This window comes from Mesitornis unicolor, unplaced genomic scaffold (genome assembly GCF_000695765.1).
Source record: "Mesitornis unicolor isolate BGI_N332 unplaced genomic scaffold, ASM69576v1 scaffold16612, whole genome shotgun sequence".
Lineage (NCBI taxonomy): Eukaryota > Metazoa > Chordata > Aves > Mesitornithiformes > Mesitornithidae > Mesitornis > Mesitornis unicolor.
Window position 1 is genome coordinate 25,788 of NW_010171379.1, and position 27,390 is coordinate 53,177.

General features: G+C 57.4%; 1 protein-coding gene across 2 annotated transcripts in view; it reads left to right on the top strand.

Annotated features, from left to right (window-relative positions):
• The first annotated feature begins 3,706 nt into the window (after positions 1–3,706).
• Positions 3,707–27,390, top strand: part of CAMK2A (calcium/calmodulin-dependent protein kinase II alpha) — a 30,668-nt gene continuing 6,984 nt past the window's right edge. For both annotated transcript variants that reach the window (XM_010180017.1, XM_010180018.1), the window contains exons 1-13: positions 3,707–3,958; positions 9,632–9,726; positions 13,615–13,674; positions 17,434–17,488; positions 17,816–17,881; positions 19,405–19,477; positions 19,749–19,851; positions 20,428–20,511; positions 21,116–21,210; positions 21,615–21,737; positions 22,454–22,537; positions 23,804–23,846; positions 25,617–25,657. In XM_010180017.1, the coding sequence (XP_010178319.1) occupies positions 3,897–3,958; positions 9,632–9,726; positions 13,615–13,674; positions 17,434–17,488; positions 17,816–17,881; positions 19,405–19,477; positions 19,749–19,851; positions 20,428–20,511; positions 21,116–21,210; positions 21,615–21,737; positions 22,454–22,537; positions 23,804–23,846; positions 25,617–25,657 (984 nt within the window). In that variant the 5' untranslated portion in view covers positions 3,707–3,896. The remainder of the gene's footprint in view (positions 3,959–9,631; positions 9,727–13,614; positions 13,675–17,433; positions 17,489–17,815; positions 17,882–19,404; positions 19,478–19,748; positions 19,852–20,427; positions 20,512–21,115; positions 21,211–21,614; positions 21,738–22,453; positions 22,538–23,803; positions 23,847–25,616; positions 25,658–27,390) is intronic.

Genomic DNA, 27,390 nt, shown 5'->3' on the forward strand with positions numbered 1-27,390 from the left:
TGCCACCACCCTGGAGAGATTTCAGATGGGTCTGAGGATGATGGAATTGGGATGGGATGGGCAGGGGGATAGGATGAGGATGGGATGGGGTGGGATGGGATTGGGGTACCTGGAAGCCTCTCCAGTCCCACAAGGAGAGGGAAGGGAAGAAGCCCAGTGGCAGGAAAGGGAATGGACGCTTTGGCAAACTGACATGGTGGGAAGCTGGCTGGGCACCCTGAACACCAGATGCCAGAGAGAAGGTGCTCTGGACCAGAGGCTGTATCTCGAGCCAGGCAGCCGTGTCCTTTCTCCTTCCAGGAGTCCAAGGACATGTGGTTTTGCAGAGGTTTCTCCTCCCACAGAGCCAGCATGTCATGGCCCCAGGGAGCCACACGGTCCCTGCTGGAGGTCCCCACGATCCACAGCCATGTCTGCAGGAGGGTCTCTCACAAACCCTGATGTCAGGGAAAGGGTGGCCCTGGGAAGACCCCATCCCAGCCAAAAGCAGTTTTGTGTGGCCACAGGATCAAGCACTGGGGCCCGCAGGGACAGGGCACGTTTGCAAACACAACCCTAAATGTAAATCTGCTCTTCTTACCATGGTATTTATAATCCTTATTTAAAAATAACCCCAAATTCAGCTTCCCAGAGGACAGCAACTGAGCATCCCCCAGACCCCAGCTTGCGTGTGAAACTGTCCCAGTAATTTTGGGATCTCTGCAATATGTAATTCACAGCCCCGCTGGTTCTGCATGTGAGGCAGTGTTGCAAGCCGCCTGAGGCCCAGGCAAGCCCCATCCCCTGGGAGGAGGGGGACCTGCTGCAGCCCCCCCCCGGACACGCTGGTCCTCCCCAATTCCCATGGAGCCATGGCCCCTCTAGTGCATTTGGTGTTTGGCATCAGACCTCAGGTACCCGTCCAGGGGCAGTCCCATGCTGGGATGCAGAAGCTCAACATCTGCAGGTAAAGCTGGAGCAGGTGTGGGAAGAGCAGGAGGCATTTCTGGAGAGGCAGCCGGGTGATGGAGGGGAGCGGCTGGGAATGAAGGTCTCCATCAGGCGGCCAGACCCGAGCACGACAGCAGGAGAGCAGCTCGGCTCTCCAAAGTTCTGCAGAAGCAAAGCTTGGGATGGCTGGGAACAGAGGCATCGGCGGAGGAGAGACATGGGATGAAGATCCTGAGGCCCCTGGGAGAGCGCTGGAACTGCTCATCTCCCCCAGCCCGGAGGGGAAGGTCCTACCCAGAGCTCCTGTGCCCCTCGGGTTGTTCCCAGGCACTGGGAAGCGGAGCCACAGAGCAGTTCCTGCTTAGGAAAACATCATCGGCAAAGCAGAGCGCGTTCAGCACCCAGAAGCCTGACACCCCCTCACCCTCAGAGAGGGAAAAATGTTGAGGAAAAGGGAAAAAAAAAACCGGAATAGAGAGCAAGGCTGAGAGGGAGAAACCCTTCCTGGAGAGCCGCGATGGAGCCAGGGATCCCTCAGAGGGCTTTGCCATCACTCATTGCCCCGGGCAAGGGGCTCAGAGGGTGCAGAGGGGGCCCTGGAGGAGGAGGGGATAGATCTCTCCTTTCGGCTACAGAAGCGTGCAGAGTCACGCGTGTGGGGCTGAACACGCGTGCCAGCATGGGGGTGGGCACGGGAAGGGGGGGCAGGTCACACGGCTGGAGCCAGGGATCCCTCAGAGGGCTTTGCCATCACTCATTGCCCCGGGCAAGGGGCTCAGAGGGTGCAGAGGGGGCCCTGGAGGAGGAGGGGATAGATCTCTCCTTTCGGCTACAGAAGCGTGCAGAGTCACGCGTGTGGGGCTGAACACGCGTGCCAGCATGGGGGTGGGCACGGGAAGGGGGGGCAGGTCACACGGCGGCGCCCACGGGGACACGCACGTTAGCACAGGCGGGAGCACAGCGGGGGTGGGCAGCCACCCACGAGCATCCGTGGGTCTCTGGTGAGGGGGACTCTTCCACTCATCCTTCGGCTCCAGGGGGCTGCTGGGGGCTGGCAGCAAAAAACTGCTGGAGGAGGGCACACCCCATAGCATCCGGCTGCACTGGCCCCCACACCCGCCCCCGTTGCGCAGCATAGCCCCAGGGATGGCAAAGGAAGCCCCTTTTCATGTGAGAGAGGGATGGGGATGTGTTTTGGGGACCATCATATTCCCAGGGTACAGATCCCACATGTGCAATGCCCTCGCCCCAGGTCAGGGTGCCTGGCGTGCTATGCACACACGGTGGCTTGGCCAGGGTGGGTCTCGAGGCCACCTGCACTTGGGAACCATGGGCCTGTCCCCTCACCCATGGTTGGGAATTGGGTCCCCTGCCTTGCCACCAGGACGGCAGGGTCCCCTCTAGCAGCAGGAGGCTGGATGCGGGGATGCAAGGTGGGGATGAAGGTGGGTAATGGTGCAATTAATGGAAAAGCCATTAGACCTTTCTCCTCCTCCCCCTCTTCTTCCTCACTCTGCCACTTGCTGTCCTCCTCCACTTCCACCTCCTTTCTTCTCTCCCTCTCTCCGCTCCTCCTTCTCTCTCTCCTCTCAAAGATTTCTCCCTATTTTTGTCTGGTTAGAGCCTTTTCTTTTCCTTTTAACCCTTCCATGGCAGCCTGAAAGCAAACTCAATCCATCTCACCTGCCAAAGGCAATTCTACCCAGGCTGGCATTGGGAAACCCTTCTCCTGGGGCAGCAGAGGCTCCTTCTGCTGCAAAATCATCCAGAAATGGGACAAAAACTTAGAAGAAATCTGTGCCGGGGTGGTCAGAAGGTGGGAAGGTGCAAGGAGTCATGCAGATGGAGGAAGGGGTCCTGGCTGCCCCAGGGACGCCAGCAGCAAGGTGGGCTCAGAGAGATACAGCTCCCACAGGGACATGGACATTGTTACTCCACTTTTATTGCCCTTTTTGTGCTTTTTAAAAATGTTAAACACATCAGAGGGGTGGCTCAGCAGCAAAAAGCTGAGGAAGGGAGCAGTTCTTCCTTCTACTCTGAAAATACCCCCACTTTCTGTCCTGGCTTGGGCACCACAGGGAAACGACAGCCCAGGACACAGCCTTTCTGCTCCCCCTCTAGCTGTGCTTCTGGCCAAGCCACTCACCCCATGGCAGGATGGGACTTGCTCCCCTTGCAGCAGCAGAGCCTGTGAGGAGAGCCAGTGGGCAAAGTGGGGGTGTGCAGGGACTCCCCGGCACAGCCTTCCCTCCCCTGCAGAGCAATCCAGGCCAGCCCTCGGGGGGGAGCCCAGCTGATGGCAGGCCAGTTTGGGGACCTGGGGAACTGACCATGGTTTTGCTGGCTTCTCCTGACACACTTCTGCTCCATCTGCTGCCAACCAGCCCGACCTGCCCCAGTGTGTCCCCATACCGCAGCCCCCCCAGGCCCCGGAGGGATTCTGCTGTGGGAACCAGCAGAGCCTGTATTTTGGGGAGGGGGAAGCAGTTGCCAGGGAAACAGCATCCTCCTGCAAGATGGAAACCATGGTTTCCATGGAAACCCTTTTTGCCCCAATTATTCTACCACCGCTACATCCTTTAATTTGCCTTTAATATCTGCATTTTAGACTTCCCCCCAACCTGCAGCAGCCGGATGACCCCCGGGCAGCCCCTGGGGCCGGGTCCCCAGCAGGGCCCTGGTCCCCACAGGCGGGCAGAGGGTTTGGGAAGCAGTTGCTCCGGCAACAGAAACAGGGCGTTTCTGGCAGCGGTGGTCGCCATGGGGACGGGGATGCTGACGAAGGCTTGTGAGGCTGAGAAGACAAATTGCCCTCATCATTATCTGCGGGCTTGTCAATCAAACATATTCCCTTATTTACCTCGGTGAGGAGAGAGCCCCGGGAGCACACAGAGAGGGAGGGAGCAAGAGGAGAGCTGCTTGCCCCAAACTCTGCACCAGGGAGGGAGCATTTCCAGCCCCTCGGGATGGCCACCATCACCTGCAATCGCTTCACCGAGGAGTACCAGCTCTTTGAGGAACTGGGCAAGTAAGTTGGAGACAGGGCTGGGATGCTTGGAGCAGTGTGCTCTGGCTGGGGAAGAGCCTCAGCGGCACTGGAAATGGCCGGAGCCAGGGGAAAGGAGATGGGCACAGAGCAAATGCACCGGGGAGTGATGGGGGGAATTCGGGTTAGGATGGGGGCTGCCAGCCCCAGCCCTGCCTGCTCCATCCCTTCCCGAGTCCTGGTGGCTGCTGCTGAGGGCATGGCTGGGGGCTCGGGTCATCCCAGGGGGCTGGAGCTGGCTGGGGAAGGGGTGGCTGCTGCGCTCATGGAAAAGTCGCTCCTGAAAGAGGATGCTACCGGCTCCCCCGGGAACTTCTCCAGCTGGGAGGAGGGTCGGAACAGCTGAGGGGGAAAGCCGAAGCGACGGGCACCCCTGACATTTCTGTAGGGAATTTCTCTGTGCGGATTCACCAGGGTTTGGCTGCTCCTGCAGAGATCCAACCTGTCTGGCAGTCCTGGAGAATTCCGGGAGCATTTGGGCAGACCTGGGCTGCCTCCCATGCCTCCCTGTCCCAGCACAAGTGCCCCAGGGGTGAGCCACAGCCCTATCTGACCTGGCTTTCCTGCCAAAAATGGTTCAGCTTGGCAGGTCCAGGTGTCAGCGCTTGTGCCTGGGTTAGGGTGCGTATGTGTGTGTGTGTCTGCAAACAGAAATGCCCGGGCATGATGAGATGATCCTGGGGACACTGAGCACTCCAGGGGGGAGCGGGGGACTTGTCCTCCCAGCAGCAGTTCAGGTCCTCCGCGAGGGGCAGAGGGATGCTCCGTGTCTCACTGAGCGTGTGGCTCTAAAACGGGTGCAGAAGGAAGCAGGCATGTGCCTGTGTTTTGGTTTCTGTGCTTTTTTCTGGAGCTGGTTTGTAAATCTGGGGCGTGTGGCTGCATTCCCCTTGGAGCGGCTTGGCGGTACGGTGGTGGCGAGCTCCAGGTGCCTGTGCCGGGTGTCTGCTACCTGCACCCCAGATGGGCAGTGATGTCTAGCTGTGGATATGGACACTCACTCCAGCCCCACAGCCCCACCTTGCCTGGGCGCAGGGCAGCCTGCACCAAAATGTGCACCCACACGTGCGTGGGTGTGCAAAACGGAGGCAAGGAAGAATGGAGTGGGCAAAGATGGAGAAATTGAGAGGCTGAAACAGGGGAGGACTTTGTGCCAGGCTGAACGTTGCTAATACCCTCCGTCCAAACCGGGAGGGCCAGGTTGTTGCTACAAAGCGCAGTTCCTTGGAGGCGAGGGGACCTCTGGTCCCAGAATCTGCAAGTCCATCCCCTTGGCATCGGGGCAGCTGCAAGGGGCTGGGTGGGGAGTAGCAGGTGCAGGAGCAGATCCTTGCAGTAGGTACAGTCCCAACCAGTGCTGCGGATGGCAGGACTGGCACCCACCAGGGAGCTGGTGGTGGTGCCAAGGTGGGGTCTGGGACCTGTTTTTTTCCAGAGGTTTCTTGGCTTTTCTAGGCTCTGGGGCTCTGAGGTGGGCAGGGGTGGGCAGGACAGGCAGGGGCTGCTGGGTACCTGTGGGGAGGGTGCTGGGTACCTGTGGGGAGGCTGCTGGGCCCTGGCCGGGCAAACGCAGCTCTGGGGATGTGAAGGGGAGGTTGCAGGCCAGGTGCCATGAAGGAGGAGCAGGAGGGCTCCTGGAGGTGTCTGGGGTGCGAGGCTTTGCTAGGTGAGCACCAACACAGCTGGCTGAGCACCCAGAGCCAGGCGCTGCCCACATCGCCCAGCACCACAGTGCAAAACCACCTCCACAGATGCATTTTAACATGTTTACCAATAAAGAAGCAAAGCTGGTGCAGCGGCTTGCCAGACCCTGCGAACATCACACCTCAGCCGGCCCAGCCCATCTGACCTCCTGGGGTGATGCAGGGGCAGCATCCCCAGCTTGCAGTATCCCACAGTTGTCCCCTCCGCTGTGGGGGCGGCAGGTACCACTGCAGCACTCTGGAGCATTCCCCAGTTAGGGGATTCACTGGGCTGGTCAAGGTGCCGTGGAGCTGGTTGGGGATTTTCCACCGGGATGGTTTCCAGCACATGCTGGCACGTTCAAAAATCAGCAGTCTCCCATGGGGAAATTTCTGCTCCATGGGCTTAGAGAGGGAAACCAGGACGTAGCACTGCACCTCTGTTCTGCTGCAGCAGCTGCATGTTCCTCCCCTGGCGAGATGCTCCCAGTGCTGATCAGGGTGGGGGGTCCTGAAGCAGCACAGCTCTTGCCCACCCAGACCCCGAAGGGGACCAGCATCCTGCAGGGGCTCTGAGCAGAAAGGCTCCATCTTGAGTTTGCTGTCCCCAAGGGACTGGAATGGTCTGCTGGGGGGGACACAGAGTGTCCCAGAGCCAAGGTGGCAGGAGTGAGGTGCAGGGTGCCAGCACAGCACCTGCTGTGCTGCTTTGACTTCTCTTCAGCTGTCACCCGTCCTGACACCCAGATGCCATGCACCTAACAATAGCACCATGAAAAGGCTTCGTGGCGTACAGAGATGGGGACAGGGGGGGTCTGCAGAGCCTGCCCCATGGTGCATGAGCCCTTGGCACATCCCAGCACCTCCCAGGCATGGGGAGGGCATCTGTCCTGAGTGGGAGAGATGGAGCTGGGGAAAACCTGCTCCCATGACAGCACTGGCAAAGCTGAGCAAGTGAGGGGCTGCTCTGACCCCCCCCCCATGATGCTCGCAGGAGGGCACTGGGGTGAGGGCGGGGGGCAGCATGGAGGGGGATGGGGATCCTGCCCACGGCCTCCTGGAGTAGGACAAACATGAAGTGCAGTTCCATCGGTGCCTCCAAATCCGCCCCCGCAGCAGGTTCAGAGAGAGGCTGGAGACAATTACCGTGCCGAGCCGTACGATCAGCCCCTGCGCTCCCAGAGCTGCAGGAGAGGGGTTTTATTAAAAAGGAAAAAAAAATAATATATGGAGGAACAAAAAATCCCCAGCCCACACTCTTCTCTCTAGAAAGGAGATAAAATGCCTTGGAGGAGGAGGAGGTGTTGAAGAGAGGGAGGGCGGCAGCAGCGCAGCCGGGCGCTGGCAAGGAAGGTGTGAAAAAGGGAGAAGCGGAGCATCCTGGTGGCAGAGCCCCTGCTCGGGCTGAGGGAGGAGGCCATGGGGATGGGGCATGGGGATCACGCCTGGTCCAGAGGACCGAGGGACAGGGGCTGCAGGACTGGGACCCAGCAGTGCCAGGGCTTGGGGCTGGAGGATCAGGGCTGGCTGTCGGGCTGTGGGTCTGGTGTCACTCCGAAATGACAGCCATCAGGGGACACACATACACCCATGTCCCTACCCATCGCACTGTGGGTGATGTACTGTCCAGTGCTTAAACTAGGACATGCTGTTTCATCTGGGATGAATGCCCCATCTCTGAGCCAGGCAGAGATGGAGGCTCCTGGCTGTCACTGGGGATGGGGTCACCCCATCCCAAGAGCCAGCGCCCTGAGAGGGAAGGGAGCCATGGTGCTCCCCATGGCCAAACAGGACACGTCTCCTTCCAAAGGGGTTTCCTGCACCAAGATGGGGCTGAGCTTGCTGCCTGGCACCCTCTACACTGCTCTGGGAGCCCTCAGTGCAGGGGGGATGCCTGCGTTCATGGGGAAGGAGATGCTGGATATATACAGAGCCAAGGGGGGGATTTTTCACCCAGGATGGAAGATCCCACATGGGCTTGGGAAGCACAGGAGCAGCCTGGCATGAGGAGCAGAGCCCGGCTGTTGTGAAATGCCCAGCAAGGTCAAACACCAAACCCAGCCCATGCAGACCCCCTGAAGTACCCGACTGGGACTGGGTCAGGGCTATGGCAAGCGTGCTGTACTCCCAGGTGTACTGTATCTGCACCCAGCACCTTGTTTTCCCCTCACCCTCCGGGCTCACATGATCTCGCTTGTGCTTCACGAAGCACAAACAGACATTTGGTTTCTGTTAAAAAGGTCTGGAGGAGCCAAAAGCCACAAATGCAGATGGAGGTGTGAAACCCTGTGCTCTGCTGGTGCAATGCATCCCATCCCTGGCCACTGCATCCTGCTTCCCACCGCTTCCCTTCTCCGCTGTTCGGTTTAGCTTGAATAAATGGATGAGTGAGCAGCTGTGGGCACTGGGACCAGAAGCGATCAGGGGTCCTCAGCCTGCAGAGGGTCCAGGACACCCACGTCCCTCCAGCCCCACCTCAGGTCCTGCAGCAAAACCCTGCGGCTTGGGTAGAAACCCTGTACTGGGGTGGGGGGCATGGGGGCTTCTCTGCCTGCCACACTCACTGCTGAAGGCTTTCCTGGCACTGCAAAAGCAGCATAAGTGAATTCAGAAAAAAAAAGATAGGAAAGATGGGTGACAGGGGCTCACAGGGCCCCCCAAACCCCAGCAGTGCAGGGTTCCTGACAGGATGGGGAGAGCAGTACCATGGGGCTGACAATGGTTCTGGTCTCTTCCACCCACATCAAGCTGGATATGAAGCATTTCTCCCCCCCTTTCCAATTAATTCCCCCCAAACTGCAGGGCTGTCAATAGCTGGGCTCTTCCAGCAGCCAGGATGAGACGGCAGGACGGGGAGGCTGGGAAGCACAGGGATGCTGTTCCCTGGCTCCTGCCCGGCACGTGCCGTGAACGATGCTCTGCGTGGCGGTGCTGGGCACGTGGGATGCCAGCACTGCCGGGGCTCCAGCCCCATCCCTCCGCACCCCGCCGCTCGCCTGTTCTCCTAAAGATCACATTCAAACCCAAATTGCCTGTCTCCACCCGCCCCCACTGGTAAAATCAATTGCCAGCCTGCGGCCTTTTATTCCTCGGCAGGGAGCGGGAGCGGGGCGTCGGGGAGCGGGGGGAAGGTGGGGCGGGAGGTGGGATTGCTTTTGATAGTTGTTATTTTAGCGATTGGAAGGGTTTGGCAGGAAAGGGAACCTGGTACAAAGGTTGAGCTCAGCAGGGCTGGAGCCCGTGTGTGTGTGTGTGTGCGCGCGTGCACAATGCTGCAGCTCAGTGCAATGAGCTGGCAGGGCTCAGCTCGCAGGGGCTTCTTTGGAGCATCCCATGCCAGGTCACAGGAGACCCCTGCATGTTGATTCACAATCAGTGAATGCAATCCACAACATCATCAGTCCCCGTCTTGCTTGGCTCCAGTGGTCCTTGCTCACGGGGTCCCCTGGGCTGTCCCTGCTCATGCCACAGGTTTGCAGCTGGGGGAAAACCTTGCATCACTCACCTGGACCCATGGCTGGTGCTTGCACCTGATTCTGCAAAGTGCTGCTGTGATGGCAAGGTTGAGAGCAAGTAAAGACATGGACAAAAGTGATGTGGCTGAGTGCTGCGTGGCAACTGCAGCCATCCCAGTGTCCCCTGGGAGCCAATACCCCTGGGAAATCTTAGGCAGGGCAGAGCCTGGGAGGGAGCAGAGGAAAGGTGCCTGATGCCAGGGGTGTCCAGGAGAGCACAGAGAGGTATATCCTGCATTCAGCCCCAGGTCTACCTGTGCCTGCCCCCATCGTCTCCCTCCTCCAAGGGCTCTGTTTTCTCCAAGCCCCTTCCCCAGCCCACACCCATCCCCACCTCCGTTCCCATCCCCATCCCCATGCCTGTGGCTGCTCCTCACCCCACAGGCATATTGGGGCTGAGCCATGCCCTTGCCCACCCCGAGCCTTTCACCGAGCCCTCCGGCTTCTTGTCTTCCCAGGGGTGCTTTCTCCATCGTTCGGAGATGTGTGAAGGTGTTGGCAGGACAAGAGTATGCAGCCAAGATCATCAACACCAAGAAGCTGTCTGCTCGAGGTAGGTGCTGGCGGCATTTTTGGGGAGGCGAGAGGTGAGCAGTGTTTGCAGAATGGGGAACTTGTCCCCCCTGCATGGCGCTGGGATGTTGCCTTTGATGTGCAATGAGGCGGTGTTTGATGTGCAGTGGGGAAACTCCTCATCCTGCCCCATCTCCACTGTGCCCACACTGAGCTCCTTGATGGATGGGGTGAAGGCCCCAAGGACACATCTTGGTGGCTGCTCACCACATCCCATCCCATCATGGGGGTACACCCACAGCCAGACTGTGCCACAGCGGGCTCCTGGACCCCATTTCTCTCACTGAGATCTCTCCACTGCCTTGCACTCAGTGTCATGGCAAAATGATGGCTACAGCCTTGCAAGTCAAACTGTTGCCAGCCTCTGCACTGGTTAGCACAGTAATTTTGGGAGCATCACCTCCCTGAGAGGCGCCTGCTGACTTCCTCATCCCCGCTCGCAGGGGCTGCAGGTTTCCGTACTCAGGTACCTACATCAGTGAAATGGGAAGGTCCTTCGGGTGGGGATTGATTTTGCTTCTCTCTGGAGAAGGGCTCTCACCCCTTACTGCTGTCTAATTAATCGCTCTGATGGAGCATGCTGAGGACTTTGGTGCTGGAAGAGACACTGATGGCTCTGTCCTGGCTGCTCCTTGGGGCACAGCCGGCACAGAAAAGCTTCAGCCAGATCTTGTCCCGAGGCAGGGACCTCTCTGCCTCCAGGCATCTGGCAGAGGAGCTGCGATGAGGAGGACACAAAGGATGAGACAGCAGTTGCCGTGTCCCCACTCCCGCTCCTCCTGGCTGGGTGCACTGGGAATGCAGGTTGGGTGCTGGGAGCGAGTGCCCTGCCGGGAGGGTTTAATTAACTCCCTCCCTCGGTTTCTCTCCCTGACGCCACTGCTTACCTCTGAAGGCAAAAATGTCACACAGAAAACAGTGACAAACTCCTTTCTGACCTCAAATTAAACCAGTGCTTTGCAATCTCCCTCCTGCAGCACTGCCAAAGCGGCACAGCACTGATGTTGAGAACCCTGGCTGCCCCCCAGCACCAGCTCCTGCCCCTCTTTGGGGAGGTGGACCACCCCCTTCCTCCAAGGCAGAAGGCTCCTATCCGGGGCAGCGGGCCAGGCTCTGGGCAGGGGTGGGTGCTGGTCTCGGCTCTCAGCTCCTGCCCGCGCACCCCAGCTGGCAGCAGGGTGGGCAGCGAACGCCTCCTGCTTTTCAGGGCTGCCTGAAGGAGCAGATTGAGCTTCCTTCCCTCTGCTCCCTCCTGCCTCCACTCGTCTGCTCCGGCAGTTTGCCCTTCTCCATCCTCTTGCGCTGTCCCTGCAGTGGCTCTGTGTCTTGTCTGTTCCCTGGAGAGATCCCGCTGAGGTTATTTTTCCTGCTTTCCCAGCTGAAATCACCACCTGCTTTTGCTAACAGGCTTGAAAACCCCATTTCTGCATTGCTGGCATGAGGAATGGTGCTTCCACGGGCTGGGAGCAATCCCCAAAGGGACTCATCCCCTCAGGAATGTGCCAGCGGCTGTGTAATATGCAAAGGGCAGAAGGGAAGGTGTGCAGGGAGGAGAAGGGTAGGGCGAAGGTGAGCGAAGCTGTGAAACATCCCTATGATCTCTTCAGACATCCTCCTGGTTGCTAACATGGGGAGCCAGCAGGAGAGGAACCAGAGTTTTTAGAGGAGAAATGGGTTCTGAGTGCATGCAGCATCTGGATCTGTGGGGCAGGAGAGGGGCTGTGCCCATGACTTGCTGCCCGCAGCAGCACTTCACTGTGTGGTGGACGTGCCATGCCATGCAGGCAGATGATGCTCCAACACACAGCAGCCATCCCCCAAGCTCAGCAGGGTCCCTCTGCCTGAGGGACATCCCCTGTCCTTCTGTCTCTCTGCCCCACTTGCTCTGGCAGAGCTGTCCTGCACACATGCAAAACCCCTGAGAGCCATGTCCTGGAGGTTTGTGTGACCAGAGGGGCCCCCTGCCAGCCTGCGGCCCTGCACAGGAGCTGTAACTGCACAGTGCTTGGAGGAAACCACAGATCCAGAGACCCTGCTGCGCATTGCCAGAGCTCTGCCCGAGTGGGACCCACGCAGCCTTGGAAGAACCTGGGGTCCCCAGCTCTCACCTTGTGGGGATAAGCACCTTTCACAGCAGCTCCTGGGTGCCACTAGGTCTCCAGTCCTGTCCCCTTCTTCTTTGGAGGGATCCTCATCTAAACTCAAGGATCCATTTTCCATTTCGCCTAATTTTCACTGGTCTCCCACTCCCTCTCGATGCCGTTTGCCTCCCGGTGCTCCCCACTAAGCTGCCTGTGCCAGGCTTTGCCTTTGCAGGCATTTCGGTGGCGACAGATTGTGAGGGTACATAGAGGTGGGCAGCGGCTGGAGGTGCTGCACGGCGCTGCTGCTGCCGCGGCTCAGCCGGGGAGCTGGAGCCGAACTCGGTGGCTCGTGGCTGGGAAAGAGATGGGGCAACCATTGGCTCAGATAGACAGGATCCACTCCGTACTTGGGGTCACATTTGCCTCCCTTTCCTGTGATCTCTGGCTTCTTCTGAACATGCAGTGGAGCTTTACTGGACACCAGCAATGCTGGGCTTCCCCATGGGCCATTTGGCCCCAGCCTGCAGATGGGGAAACTGAGGCAGACAGTGATGCCACACAGGTCACATTGTCCCTCCATCATGTCACTGTCCTCCACCCCACAGTGGATTTCGGTTGAGGAAAGCAGCAGCCTAAACCTCTCCCTGTCACCCTGTTACACCCTGGAGAGTTTGTCCCCCAACAGGGTAACACTGTGGGAAGCTGAATGAGGCCACTGAGGCTGCCCCAGCCTTTGGCTTGCAGATCCCAATACAGGCTGCAAAACTCACCCCGTGGCCTGGGATGTTGAGCCCTGGGGCAGGGGCTGTGTCGCCTTCATGTCTCAGGGGTTGGAGACACCCAGGTTTGCTTCAATGCAGAGTGAGACTCTGAGGTGTGAACATGCAAGGTAGCAGCGATAGCGCTGAGAGACGAGCAGCCCTAATTATATCCTTCCTTCTCCCGGCTGCTCGCTTCCTGCTCACACAAAATGCCTCCAGACAAGTCACCTCCACTCAGGGTGGCTGGGTCAGGTGCAAAGGCAGGGAAAAAGAAACAAAATTATTTGCAAATTCACACTGGGCTGCCTGAGGGTGAAGGCTTTTCTGCCTCAGCTCAACTCATTTTACCCAGAGCTGCATTGTCGTGTACCCCTGAGCCTGGCAAAAGCTGAGGAGAGGGATCTATGCTGCCCATTTGGAAATGGGCACTGGAGCAAAGCAAATTTTCAGAGCCAGGGTTTTGCGATACAGCAGAGCAAAGACCCAATGTGAAACATCTGGGGATGGAAAGGGGGAGCAGAGCAGACAGCCCCATTTCAGCTTGACATCTCTTGGCTCCATCTTTTATTGTTAAAATTGCACTATTTGGGGCCAGAAACGTCCTTGCTGATTGCCTGTGCTTGGCTGAGTAAGAGAAAACCGAGCAGGTGCTGCTGGCAGTGAGAATTCAGGCAGCCCCAAGGTTTTTGGGAGGTGATTCTGTGAGGGCTTATTCACCAAAAAGGGAAAGAGGAGGGTAAGAGGCCATCTAAAGCCCAGGACTGCCCATGGTATCGGTGACTGGGGGCTTGGCTGGGGACTACATCTGTGCAGGAATACCGTCCATCAGGCCCTAATGCTGAACATGTTCCCAAATCCCTTATTCTTTAGCAAAAAGAGAAAAAAAAAAAAAGAGTTTGCTCCTTGCCAGCTGCTCCATCCCCCCCAGGTTTCCCATGCAGCTCCTGCGAGAGAGCACGGCAGGAATTGAGTGTGGTTTATTCCCTTCTCCAGACCTTAATTTAGGACCATTTCCTCTTTCAGATCACCAGAAGCTGGAACGAGAAGCCCGGATCTGCCGCCTCCTGAAGCACCCCAACATTGGTAAGTGCTGCTCCCTGCTGTGTGCCTGGACCTGGCCATGTCCCATGCCCGGCTCTGCTGCCCTCCCGTGCCCTCAGTGGAGCTGGAGTGTCTCCGTCAATGATTCAGCCCTGCCCGTGGCAGCATGGGCTGTTTGTGCTACCCTCGTGCTCCATCCACCATCCCGGAGATGGAGAAGGGGCTCGGTGGCCATCTGCCCTTGTCCCTCCTCTTCCTCACAGGAGGCAGCATCTTCAAAGGGGTTTATGGGAAGAAAGGCCTCCATGATGCACGGGGGGATTGAAGTAGGTCCTCCCTAACCCACTTGGCCATAGCTCCCCCAGGGAGAAGTGGGGCCCCGGTAGGCTGCAAGGGACTATTTTTACTCCTCTCCCCCCCTCCTCGAGTGCTGTATTCCTCTGCATGCTCCAAAAAGCGGCTGCAGCTCGGAGCAGCAGCAGCAGCGCGGGGCGTGTAGGAGGAGCGATAGCGGGGGGAAGCGAAGACTTTCCCACCGACCGTCCATCTGAGAGTAGCCTCCTTCGGAAAAGCTGTTGCAGGAAAACTCCTGAGCCCCTGCAAAAGACAAAAATAGGCCAGAAGGAGAGAGAGAGAGAGAGGGGAGGGGAAAAAACTGCAGTAAAAAAAGTCCAAATCCCAGCCTTCAGAGTGTTTCTGATGCAGGCTGTCAGTCCCTGGGGATGGTCCAGCAGCAGGAGCACAGTGCCCGGTGCTGTGGCTCAGGGGATGAATGCCCTTTCCCTTTGGCTGCACTTCAGGATGCGCTGATCCTGGTGGGAACCTGCAGCTTTTGGGAAAGCACTTTGGGGTAGAACAGGAGCTCTGCAGCCCCCTCACCTCACAGCGGGCAGCTGGGAGGTTTCCCCTTTGGCTGAGCTCCTCCCTGGCCCCCTCGCTGCTCCTGGCCTCCTGGATCCATTCCCTCCCCAGGAACTGCTGCAGCAGATCCAGGGAGCCAGACCTGGGGCCACTGGGACCAGACACGTGGCTTCCAACCCATAAATATTTCAGCTCGGAAAAAGCCTGTCAGCTTCCATCTGTCTGAGGCACACAGTGGTGTGGCAGGTCGGCCCTGCACTGCCCTGCACAGACCCTGCAGGATCCAGCCACCATCCTTCCTCTGCCTCTGCTGCAGCAGCACCAGTGCCCTGCACAGGAGCTGCTGTGCGAGGTCCCGGCGGGGAGCCCAGCCTCCCCCGGTCAGAGCAGCTGCCAGGGCCTTCCCTCTGCACCAAAATACACGTGGGGATTGCTGAGACCTGAAGGAAATGCTCTGCAAAGGGTGTGAATAGCAAGAAATGCTAAAAACGGAGGAACACACCCCAAGAGGACTTGCAGAATGTTAGCTGAGCCATGCAGCCTTGGCTCCCAGCCTGGCACCAGCTTTTCCCTAATGTTGTCTTCTTCCCTTTCCCTCTATCACCTGCCTGTGGGGCTGGTGGGGTCTCTGGGGACAGAAACACCTCAGCCCCTCTGTGCCTTCTCCCCCATCCCTGCGCCACACCTTGCTGTTTGCTCGTGACCTGCAGTGATGGCAGGCTTCGAGCAACCCTGCTGCACCGGGCTGGAAGGGGTTAACAGCAGGAGAGCCTAACGAGCCCAATCTATTTACACCCAGGAGGCTCTTCTCCACCCCACATCCTCACCCCCCACTGCTTTTGCTGCCTGGAAACTTGGGCTCCAGCTTCCCTGCATGCAGCACAAGCCCTGATTGCCCACCCAGGAGCTGGAGCCCAGCCCTAACGAGAGGAAAAGGAGCCCGCCGGGGGCATGGAGAAGGCAGGAAACCTCTCTCCATCCCTCCTTGGAGAAGCACCCCAGCTGCCCAGGGGCATTGCTGCCCCTTCACTCGTTTCCTGCAGTGAGGTGGGTCCCTTGTCTCCCATGGGACTGCCATGCTGTACCTGTGAGCTCAGAGGAGCCAACCTGTGCTTTGCACAGTGCCTGCAGGAGACGCTTGCATAGAAAGCAATGCACGGGTGGTCAAGAGCAGGTCCAAGACCCTGCAGCACATCCATGGCACTGGGTGAAGTGTTAGGGAGAGCTGCCATTTCCCAGAGCTGCATGTCCTTGCAGGGAAGTCTTCCTTTATCAGGGAAGCACACAGTCCGGAGTTTTATCTCTGGGTACCCATCCCCTTCTGACTGAGTCCCGAAGCTGTGACCTGCTCCTGCCTTGGCTGTTGGCACTAAGCTGGAGTGATTTGGCCGGCATGACTCTTTCTGACTATGGTCAGTAACAGATACTTGTAGGATCAGGCCTCTAAATATAAAGTGGCTGGTCCTTATACCTTCTCAGCTCCTGGCAGCCACAGGCATTGGGACTTCCTCAAGCAGGACCAGACCATCTGCTTATACTTAAGCTGGTCCCATCCGCACTGAACTTGCCTAATCCCCGTTCGAACACTTCGGCTTCTGTGGGATCCCAGGCACAATATCCCCAATGCCTCGTGGGTGAGATAAAACAGGAGGAAATGTGTTTCTTCCAGCAGAGGAAAGCAGAAAAGCTGGGATTATGCATCAGAGAAAAAACAGTGAGCCAATATCTATTGCAGTGGAGAAGGATAACCAGGGACTAAGATGAGAAAATTGTGTCAATAGACGGGACCATGAGAGAGACCAAGAGGAAAGATGCCGTCTGGCTCAGCAAACCTCTACCTCTTGCCCTGGCCAGGGTGAGGTGATGCTGCTGGCCACTGCCCTTGGCAGGGGCTGGATCTGCCCCCTGAGTTCAGAGGGAGAGGTAGCACTAGCAAAGCAGCATTTGCTGGCCTGGGAGATAAGAGCAATGCAGGGCTGTGTCTGCACTTGATGCTGGGGCTTGTTATTGCCCCCCACTCAGACTCGAGTCTGGAGGATGTTTCCATACAGGGCTCAGTTGTTTTAGCTGCAATGAAATGGGCTAGGAGCAAAAATTCTCACAAAAACATTCACCTGAATGTTTCCTTTCCTCTCCCTGGTTTCCAAAGATGTTAAAATTGTATCATGCTGAAACCAGGTGAGCTGAGAGGAAAGGTTAAATATTTACAGCCTCAGGGGAAAATCAGAACAAAGTCTAAGGTGTGGGCCAGAGAGACTGGTCCAGTCTCTATTCATACACCCTACCAGTTTCTGTACTGGTCCCCTTGCTGCACATCCGCCTGCCAAGCTGTGAGCAGGGACCTAAGTGTCAATAACCAGAGCGCAGCTGCAGGGTGGGAGGTTGGCACCTGGATGTACCTGACAAAACATGCCTCAAGGGATGGCGAGGTGAGGTGCCAGCCCTGCTGGAGGAGATGAGGAGACAGGGAGAGTGCTTCCTCCACAGGAAACTCATCCCGTGATGATTCCTGGATGTCCCCGACCTGAGACCTCCCAGGCGGGAAGGGAAGGTCACAAGCAGAAAATTAAAAAAGCCCCATTGGTGCCAGGGCTGGCAGCCCAGCTAAGCTCTCCCTGATGGGGCAGAGGGCTGGGGACACCCGTGCTCAGTGCCCAAGATAGCCCAGCAGCTGCCCAGGACCTTGGCCAGGCACCAACCCCAGGCAGTCCCTGATTTGGACATGACCTTTGAGCCTTGCACTGCTGCCCCAGGCTGGGGCCATGGCTGGGGTCTGCCTCTCAGTGGGGACCCCCCCATCCAGGCAGCAGCAATAGCAGGAGGAATAGCCCCGCTTTGCCATTCCCCAGCTCCTGTTTGTGTCCAGAGGGGAGCAAAGGTGTTCCTGGAGGGCAGGGTGGGAGCCAGGTGTACCCCATAACCCTTCTCTCTCTGTCACAGTGAGGCTCCATGACAGTATCTCTGAAGAGGGCCACCACTACCTGATATTTGACCTGTGAGTAATGGTTAAATGCATCTCAATCCACCGGCAGCTGCATGTTTCCACCCTGGGGTGGAGCGCCCTGCACCCCTGCAGTCCCCCCAAGCTTATCCCCATCCTCCACCTCACCCAAGCCTTTCTTGGACAGGGCTTAAACCAAGGTTGGGTCCCCCAAGCCAGGCAGAGCTCTAGTTCCTGCCCTGCACTCCCACTGCTTCTCCCATGTGTGGTGCAGTGACATTTGGGGGGGATTTGCCAGGGCTGAGCGTGCTGTAAATCAATCCAGCTTCCTCGCATGCCGGGCTGAGGTGGCTGAGCGTGACTCTCTCTGTTTTCCCGCAGGGTCACCGGCGGGGAGCTGTTTGAGGACATTGTAGCCAGGGAGTACTACAGCGAAGCAGATGCCAGGTGAGCACTGACACAAAGCGGGACACGGAGAGGACAGCAGTTGTCCCCTTCTCCCACAGGCTGCTCCCTCTCAGGGTCTGACACATCTGGCTTTCTGCAGCACATGCTCTTTCCATGCTAGGAGGTGTTTTGCAGCCGCTCTGCAGCACATACTCATAAACCAGATGTGTAGTGAAAAGAAACCAAACCAGCTCTTTTTAACTCACTCGGCTTCTGTGCCAAGAAGTGCGTGTGTTACCGCCTTTTTCCATTTATTGATCGCAGGCTGGTCTCCCTTCAAACCAGTCATCACTCTCAGCGTCCTCCTTTCCCGGGCTGATGGCACAGCCCAAACCTGACCTCCCTGCAAAGTACTGGGAACAGCAGGGTTCTCTGGACTGGTGACATTGGGTTTCCCAGGCTGGGGACAGCAGGGTTCCCCAGGCTGACAGAGAGAGAGCTTAGCATCAGGCTGGTGCCCCAGGCAGAAGCGTGATAGCACGGACACCCTGCAGTTCCCACCCTTTCCCCTTGCAGCTGTGTTATAGCCATTTGCAAGCATTTCCCTGGCATTTGCCACTTGAAAGTGCTAAGGAGGAACAGTCAAGACGGACTGGATGGGAGAATGTGCTGGAGCTCTGCTCTCTCCCACACTTCCGCTGGCACTTTCTGGGTACCCTGCTGCAGAGGCAGGGGGCTGGGTACCATTTCAGCCACCCCTTTGGTCCTTGCAGCTTGGCCAGGTGACAGCATTGCCCTCATTTTATTGAGGGGACACGATCCGGCCCTCTCCAGTCTCCAGGTATCACTGTGTCTCTTGGCCTCGACCCCAGGATAAGCATAGCCCATACAAATGTCCACGAGGCTGGTAAGCTATACGCTACCTCTGTTTGCATGGAAATCTCACTTATTTCTAGGCAGAAAGCAACCTCATTTAATGGGCTGCCCGCACGGAATCCACTTACAACCCCTCCACTTATTAGTGTCATACAAATAAAATAAAATACATGTAAATAGAGGCGTTGTGCCTTGCACACAGCTGTTTTGGAGCAGAAGTGATCAGCGCCTCAGTCTTTTTCCCTTCCTTTCTCACGCACATAGCAGAGCAGGGTTTAATGAGCTAGATGTAAGTGAACAGATGCAGCCACAGCCACCCGCATTAGAGGAGGGCCGAAATGGGGCCGAAGTGAAGGTTAACTCTATGTCTGCAGAGCAGAGTCTGCTCTGCCTGGGTTTGGAGACCAAATCTGAGCTGGCATTGCAACCCCACCACTGGTCCCCAGCTCCCTGGTGTTTCTTATTTGGGGATCCCATGGGCTCCGCTGTAGCCTCCGTGCTCCCCCTCGCCATGGTTGGGTGTTCAAGCAGCTCTGGTGGGGTTGTACTGGATTACATCTGCTTAACATGGCTTCAGTGGAGGGGGGCTCTGAGCTGTGCTGCAGGGAAGCATGATGGGGAGAGGGCTAAAATGCAGCCAAGCAGAAGTGTCTAAGTAAACTCTGCCTTGCTGGACACTTGTGTGAGCTTTCTCCTCTCTCCCACAGCCACTGCATCCAGCAGATCCTGGAGGCCGTCCTGCACTGCCACCAGATGGGGGTGGTCCACCGGGATCTGAAGGTAGGAGCTGCAGGGGAAGGGTCTGTGAGAGGATGGGGGTACTCCATCTGCAATGCAAAACCCAGAGGAGAAGAGAGGGGGTAGGGATGTCCTTGTAGTTCATGGTCCTGTAAGGAACCATGGACATCGTGACACACAGCAAGATAAACTGCTCAGGGAGCGCATCCAGAGCCCTGACCTTCCTCTGTGCAGTTCTTGGAAGCCCCCCCCCCACAACAGCAGAGCCTCCAGGAGGGTTTCACTTCTCTCCAACCCCTTTCTCCTCCTGCAGCCTGAGAACCTGCTGCTGGCATCCAAGCTGAAGGGTGCTGCTGTCAAACTGGCTGACTTCGGCCTTGCCATCGAGGTGGAGGGGGACCAGCAAGCATGGTTTGGTGAGTAGGACTGGCCCGAAGTGGTGCATCCTCCAGCCCTTGTTGGTGTGTTTGGTTGGGGGGCTCCAGGAGGGACACACATCCTCAGGACCTGAACCCTGGACTATGGGATTGCCCCAGCAGCCCCACCCTGGGAGGCACGAATGGAGGAGGATGCAGGAGATGTAGATGAGGAGGAGTTCAATGGCTCCAACTGTGTCCCTGGAAACAGCCCGGTATTGATCCAGGGCATAGGCAAACAGCTCCACAGAGACTCTGAGTCACGGAGATGTCCTGGTGAGCTGGACAAGCTGGTGGCAGGGGCAGACGCAGGGAAGGAAAGCCTCGTCCAAGTGCTAGAGGTGCATGCCAGAGCACCCTGGCCTTCTGCACCATCCTGAGGTTTGGCTTCTGTCGCTGGGTGTTGCTGTCTGCTCTGCTTCTGGGAGACACAGAGGTCTTTGGGGGGGGGGCTGGTGCTGCCAGCTCAGTGTGTGCCAGGGCTCCTGGCTCTCATGATGGCCAGACATCAGGCCATCAGTGCAGGGTTGGGGGCTGCCCACGGACAGTGCGTGATGGGCTGTCTGTCTGTCCCAGGTTTTGCTGGCACGCCGGGATACCTCTCCCCCGAGGTGCTCCGGAAGGACCCCTATGGCAAAGCTGTGGACCTGTGGGCCTGTGGTAAGTCAGATCAGGGCCGAAATGCCAGGAGTGAGCTGGGCTTTGTGGGATGAGGTTGGCTGTTGATCCAGCATGTCCCACATCACTGTCACTAGACACATCTCAAGGAGGTCAGGGTGGAGGATTTACCCAAGAGGTGGCACATTACCCTGGGCTGTCCCCAGAGCAGCACCCTCTTTCTAGCCCAGTGGCACCCTTCTCTGAAGGATCAGCCCCCTTGCTATGCACCCGCAGCCCCAGACAGTGAGATGCTGGCTCTTTTGCCCTGTGGTGCCCTTGGAGCCAGGCAGTGCCTCCATGTAGCTGCAGCCAGAGCAGAGCCTTTTTCCACCTGCGATGAGTAGGAGGCATCACCCAGCCCTGATGGGGCACCTGGCTTGAGGCTGTGCGTGGTGGCTGCCAGAGCCATGTATCTCCCCAGCCTCAGCATGTCAGCATGGAGCTGGACCCACCAATGAGCCTTTTGCTTCTTAATAGGGGAGCAAATCCTTCCATTTCCCTAATATCCCAATTTCTCTGCTGGAGTTGGGCCAGTCCTCAGTCTGTTCATACCTCCAGCACTGATCCAGTCTCCCACTGATCTCATGTCTCCTCTCCTGGGCAGGCGTCATCCTCTACATCCTGCTGGTCGGGTACCCGCCCTTCTGGGATGAAGACCAGCACCGACTCTACCAGCAGATCAAGGCTGGGGCTTACGATGTGAGTGGGTTTGTCTTGCTCCCCCCTTTCACTGTCTCCTCTCTCTCTTGCTGTACCTGTGTTGCATTCTACTGCTCCAGAACAACTGGGACAAATTCAGACAGATGGCAGCAAGTTTCTTTCCTCTGCTCTTGTCACAGAGTGTTGGCCAAGCTGCTGTGCCTAGGGACACACACTGGCACTGTTCAGGTCCACTTTGCAGGGCAGATAGGTTTTGTCCTGAGCCTTCCGTCTTACTCTCTCTCCACTGCTGTCCAGTTTTCCAGCTGCCAGCTCTTTCCAGTTACTGCTGTCTCTCCAGCCTGACCCATGGGCAGGAGCAAAGGGTTGCAGGAGAACCAGCCCAAGTGCAAAGTAGCTTCTGCTCCCTGCCATCTCTCACCCCAGCCCCTTTGCTTTGGCAGTTCCCTTCCCCTGAGTGGGACACGGTCACTCCTGAGGCAAAAGATCTCATCAACAAGATGTTGACCATAAACCCATCCAAGCGCATCACAGCAGCAGAGGCTCTGAAGCACCCCTGGATATCGGTGAGTTTGGGGTTGAAGACCTAGAGACGTGAGGGTTCACAGCAGAGGAACATCTCACTGTGAAGTGTGTGTTATCAAACATGCTGTCTGACTCTTCTCCATCCCTGGGAAGATGGTTTCCTGGCATGGTTCCTCCCAATGCTCTCAGAGCAGACTCTTCCCCCGAGGCTTTACAGCAGGGAAAAGCCTGGAGTGTGAAAGCAAACAGCGTGTCCCAGGGGAGCTGGCAATAGGAGGGGCACACATGTTCCCAGCCCTGGTGGGGACAGGCTGGTTTCTTGGTGTGGTGCTGCGCTGGAGGAGCTGTTCCTCGGGGAGGGTGGGAGCACGCTCATGTTTATCCATCCATACACCCCAGCAGCAATTACCCCTGTTGCTGTTTCTTACCCTGAATCAGCTCCCAAAGGCAGGAGAAGGTCACAGATGAACACTGGGACCCCACAGTATGTGCAGACCCTGAGCACACTCTAAACGTGGCCGGTCTTCTGAGGGGTTAACTTTGAGGGCAGCCAGCTCTCCCTGCAACCCACCCACTGCCAGAGTAGATCCTGCTGACTCCAGGGCTGTGATCTCCTACTGCCTATTAAAGTTTTATCTGCTGCTGCTGCTGCAGGCAGCTCTGGCCCATGCCTTGACCACAGGAGACCACACACATGTGCACGTGTGTGAGAGTGGGGCCTGGGAGCCCCTTCTGAGTCAAGTCTCTCTCCCTCCAGCACCGTGCCACCGTGGCGTCATGCATGCACAGGCAGGAGACAGTGGATTGCCTGAAGAAGTTCAATGCCCGGAGGAAGCTGAAGGTAACTCTCATAGTCTCCAAACTGGCTGCAAAATGCATGATAAGGTCATTGGGAGGTTTGCTCCCTGAGTGGGAAAGGAGAGGGTGGTGTCTCTGGGTCAGCGGTATTGGGGTGATGGGCATTTGGGGATCATTGTGGTGAAGAAGGGAAGAGAGGCTGAGTGGGGTGGTGGCTGCATCTAGCTGGAGTTCCTGAGCACTTGGAGTAAAGTCGTGGTGAAGGAAAGCACTGAGTCACACAGCTGCCCTGACACTGGGACGGGGACGTTCCCACTGGAGACACTGTCATGAAAAGCTCCTCTCTGGGGCAAGACATGGATCTGAGAGGCACGGTGAGACCCCTTTGCCCGATGACCAAGCCATGCTGCAGCCAAGGAACCAAGTGATCCATAGACTGGCAAAAACCCCTGGCTCACCCACACTGACAGCCCCACAAGCTTTTGCTTCTCAGATGCTGCCATGGTGCTGAGAATGGGCTCTGGAAATCCAAATGCCTCCTCCAGAGCCAGAGACACAGGCTGAGATGACGCTGATCTGTACCGCAGTCACAGCCATCAGCGCTCCAGGCCTGAACACGATGTTGCACAGAGCAGTACAGCTGCGGGCTACTAACAAGATTATCAAGAAAAGCAACTAGCTATAAACTATTATTACTTTTCAGCTAGACAAGTAATCAAATTAGTTCAGGCATGCACTTCAAAATAGTACTCCATTACTGTAAGCAATTAGTCCAAAGTAATCTCATTATATGCCGAGCAACTAGTTAGTAAATCAGCTGGAATAGGGGAAACATTTTAATGAATGTTATTTTGCAGTAGTGATCTTTGTGTGGCTCCCATGAAAAATCCCTGCCCTGCTGCTCATGGCTGGCATGGCTTTAATTGCATTTAAATCCGGTTCTGCTCGCAGTGGCTCCCCTCGCCGCCAGCTGCCGGTCCTGGTCAGCGGAGTCATGCTACATCCAGGGCAGGGTAGAGTGAGACCAAAATGCACCCCAGGGATATTTAATACCCCTTTAATCTTGGAGGGAAAGCAGTTTCAGAGAATGCAACCCAACGCCCTGGCACTGGGCATATGGAATCGGGTACCAAGGACTGCTTTTGATGACCGGAGGACAATGTCGGCCCGTGGGCCAGTTTCCTTCCTGTGAGGTGGCGGAGGGACAGGTGACACTCATGGCTTTCCTCCCCCAGGGCTGGGGAGGCAGCAGGGGTGCAGGGGGCTGGGGCCCAGCACGCTTTTTCCTTCTGCCTTCTGTGTCTTTCAGGGAGCCATCCTCACCACCATGCTGGCCACCAGGAACTTCTCCGGTAGGTGCTGTCTCCGGGGCTCATCTCCTTGTCTGACAGGGTGCCCAGAGCAAACCCGTGGGGGTCTCTGGAGACCTGGCTTTGCCTCTGGTGTCACAAGGAGGCTGAGGTTGCAGTCTGGTGCCTCTGAGGATGTGTGGCATTGGGGGGTGGTCCAGGCCAGGCCATCTGGTACCTCCAGGCTGGCTGCTGCCTTAGGATGCAAAAGAAAAGGTGTCTGGTTGAGGCACAACAGTCCCCAGAGGTTCAGATTTTTGGGGGTTTGTATGAGTCCACCCATCTGGCTTGTGCCAGGGTGGGGATGCAAGTGCTGGAGGGGCAGCCAGGGCTCAAGGCAGCTGGTTCTGTGTCATCCTGGAGATGTTCATTCAGGGACAGCATCCTCTGCACCGGGAAAGTGTTGGAAGGGTCCCCAGGTGCCATTGCAGCCAGAAGACAGCAAGTCCCTTGAGTCTCTCCCCAGGCAAGAAGGTGCTGATCCTGCATCCTCACTCTCTTCCTACATCCCAAGGGCTGCATGGAGACACAGGAGCAGGGCTGGAGCACAGCAGCCCAGCCTGTGCACCAAGAGAGTTCTGGGTGCCCTTGCTGAGAGCTGTCCCCTCTGGAGACACCCTGCCGCCTCAGCAAGCCATGCAGCTGGAATTTCAGAGGCAGGGACCAGCGACTCCCGGTGATTCCCAGGCATGGGACCAAAAAGGAGCTCGGTTACTGCAGAGCATATCCGCTCGCTGTCACCTCTAGCTCTCCTCAGTGCTGGGGTGGCCCCAGCAGAGGTGGGACAAGTCAGCCAAGCCCAGCACACCAGCTGAGAGAGCTGATGGCAGCTGTTTGGTGTTAGATGGGAGTTTCAGGGTGCTTTGCCAAGGCACCCCAGGAGCTGTGTGTAGCACATAGGCAGGGGGAAGTTGGGGGCTGCTGGCCCAGGCAGGTGCTGAGGGAGAGGTCCACAGCCAGGGTTGGTATCTGCATTTGTCGTGGGGGGATCGTGCTGACACATTTAGCACTTGTGGGCAGTGTGTGGTGGGACTGGAGGAGTTCAACAGTTGGGGGGATCCAGTGTCAGGCCCCGCGCCGGGAGACACGGCCGACACTAAGCATCAAAGGGCAGGAAATTCGAAAGCATCTCTCGTAGCCCACGCACAGCCCAGGGGCTCATGGGTCCCCCGCTGCCTGGGAGCGCAGTGGGGCTGATGGGCAATGAGGTCCTGCATGGGGCTGAGCCCCTTCGATCTCACCCTGCTCCAGGGGTGCAGGGGGAGCAGGGTTGCTTGCAAAGCCCCGGGGGGCCGGGACAGTGCCGACAGCAATAGGTGGGCACCAGGGAAGGCGTCTGCTTTTCATCATTGTCAAAATGTGGGCTGCAGCTGTCGGGCCAGCAGGCCGGCAGCACATGATCCCGGCAGCATGGGGCTAAAATTAGAGGGCGGCAGGCGGGCAGTCCATTCCACCACCCTGCGTCGCACTCGGTCGCCAGCACCCTTGGCTGGAGCCCGTCTGCCGTCGGACAGCCCTGCAGACCCTTCTGAACCACCCTGAGGACTTGGCAGGACGTTAGGAGACGGGCCATGCCCCTCGCCCAGAGCCACCGGGGCAGGACAGGACGGTGCCAGCAGGGTCGCCCCTGAGCTCCCAGGGGTTTCTGAAGAGAAGACAAAACTCACCGGACAGTCCTGCGGATCCTGTTGCTTGGCACAATGCTGCTGATCCTCGGCCTCCTGGTCTTGGTGCCCTGCCTGGCTCTCCTAACCTCCTTCCTCCTCTCTCCAGGAGGCAAAAGCGGTGGCAACAAGAAGAATGACGGCGTGAAGGTAAGCTCCCTCCCCGCCACCTTCTCCTGCCTACCCCTCCTCTGCTAGGGTGGCAGAGGGGGTCTCCGTGCCGTGCTGGTGGTCCCTTTGACACCCTGCGCTTTAAAGGGCAGCTGTTGGCCCAGCTGCCCTGGTGTTTCCCCATGCCACCGCCTGGGCTCCTGCCAGGACAGGCGTTGCACAAGAGGCTTTGCTGGAGGAGTTTGCAGGGTGAATTTGCTGCTGTTTCAATGCCTGTGAAATGCGCTCACCCCTTGCAGTCCCCAGGGAGGGGGAGAGGCAGAGGCTGAACCAGGAGAGGGGTCAGGTCTGGCTGCATCTCCTGGCCCAGACATGCGTCCCGCTGTGGCTGGTGGGGCTGAGCTCCCCCCTCAGCTCTTGTCCCATCCCGTCCCCAGGGGCTGGTGTGCTGCTGGATGGCACATGGATGCCTTTAACCCTCTTGGCAGTGCTGCCAGGCCCCTGCATCCGGGGCAGACAGAGCAAGAAAACTTGGTGGTGCTTGGCAGAGCAAATGGCTCGGTGATGCTCTGAATACAAGCCAGTGTTTGGTGGACCTTGTTTCTTGGGCTGCAGAGCCCTCAGGTTTGCCTGTCCCTCTGAGTAGGGCCATGGCTCCTCTCCAGGGCAAGGTGGCTCCTGGAGGCAGCAAAATCCTGGTTCCGAGCAGCTGCTTCTGATGATATGGAGATGTGGTGGTCAGTGAACTTTGTCAAACTCCTCCTGCAGGAAGGAATGGCCCATGTGAGGGTCTTTCCTTGCCTGTTCCCTCCATGCATACAAGCGATCACTCAGCAAGGGAGAGCTGGTGTGATTACACTCCCCATCGCAGGGCAGGGGTGCTAAGTGTCAGGCAGAGCAATGGGAACCCGTCTGCGGTGTGGTTGCTCTCCTTCCTCTAGCCCTTTCATGGGGACCCAGCTGCTGGCCTGTGAGGGGTGCGGGGTTTAGGAAGAGCAGACCCTTCAGCTGGCTTCTTCCCTTTTCAGTCCAAATGGTCAGTGGAGCTAGAGGTCTAGGGATGGCTTGTTTTTCTCCCACTTTTCCAGACCCAGCAGATGGGACAAGGCAAGCTTGCAAGGCTTGAGACCACGCACAACCTTTGAAACCTGGACTCAGCTCCACAACAGACCATTCTGGCCATGCAGTGTTATTCTGCAACATGAAGCTGGTGGCCTGCATTGCTATGAGAGGACATTGCTTGGGGCTGTGGTGTCAGGATATCACGTGGCTTCCAGGACAGGATTGCTAGGTTTGGACAGCAGTGCTGTCACAGAGGAGACACGTCTCATGGGAGTCACAGCAACCCATCTGCCAGCCACTGCTGGCCTGTCCTCTGCTGTCCTGAGGTCTTGGCTTCTTCTGGGAGTCACCTGAGAAGTGACACCTCAGGTAGAGCTGACTTTGTGTGAGTTGCTGGAGCATAGGTGAGAACAATCAGGAGATGCATGTTTAAGCTGTAAAAGACATTGGAGGATGGAGAGGTTTCATCAGGCATGGTCCTGAATCTAATTTTCTAGCAGAAATGGAGAGCCTTGAATTTTGTCTCCAGCATCACAGGAATGGTGCAGTAATAGATGACCATTTGCCAGCCCAACTTTCTAATGATGCTCCCTCTTGGTTTTCAAATTAGCTTTGAGAGCAGATGTTATCCTGGGAATTGTATGACTGTCATAGCAGAAGAGCTGGTTTGGGTAAGCAGCCTTTTGGCCCATCACTGAAACTCAGCAGGA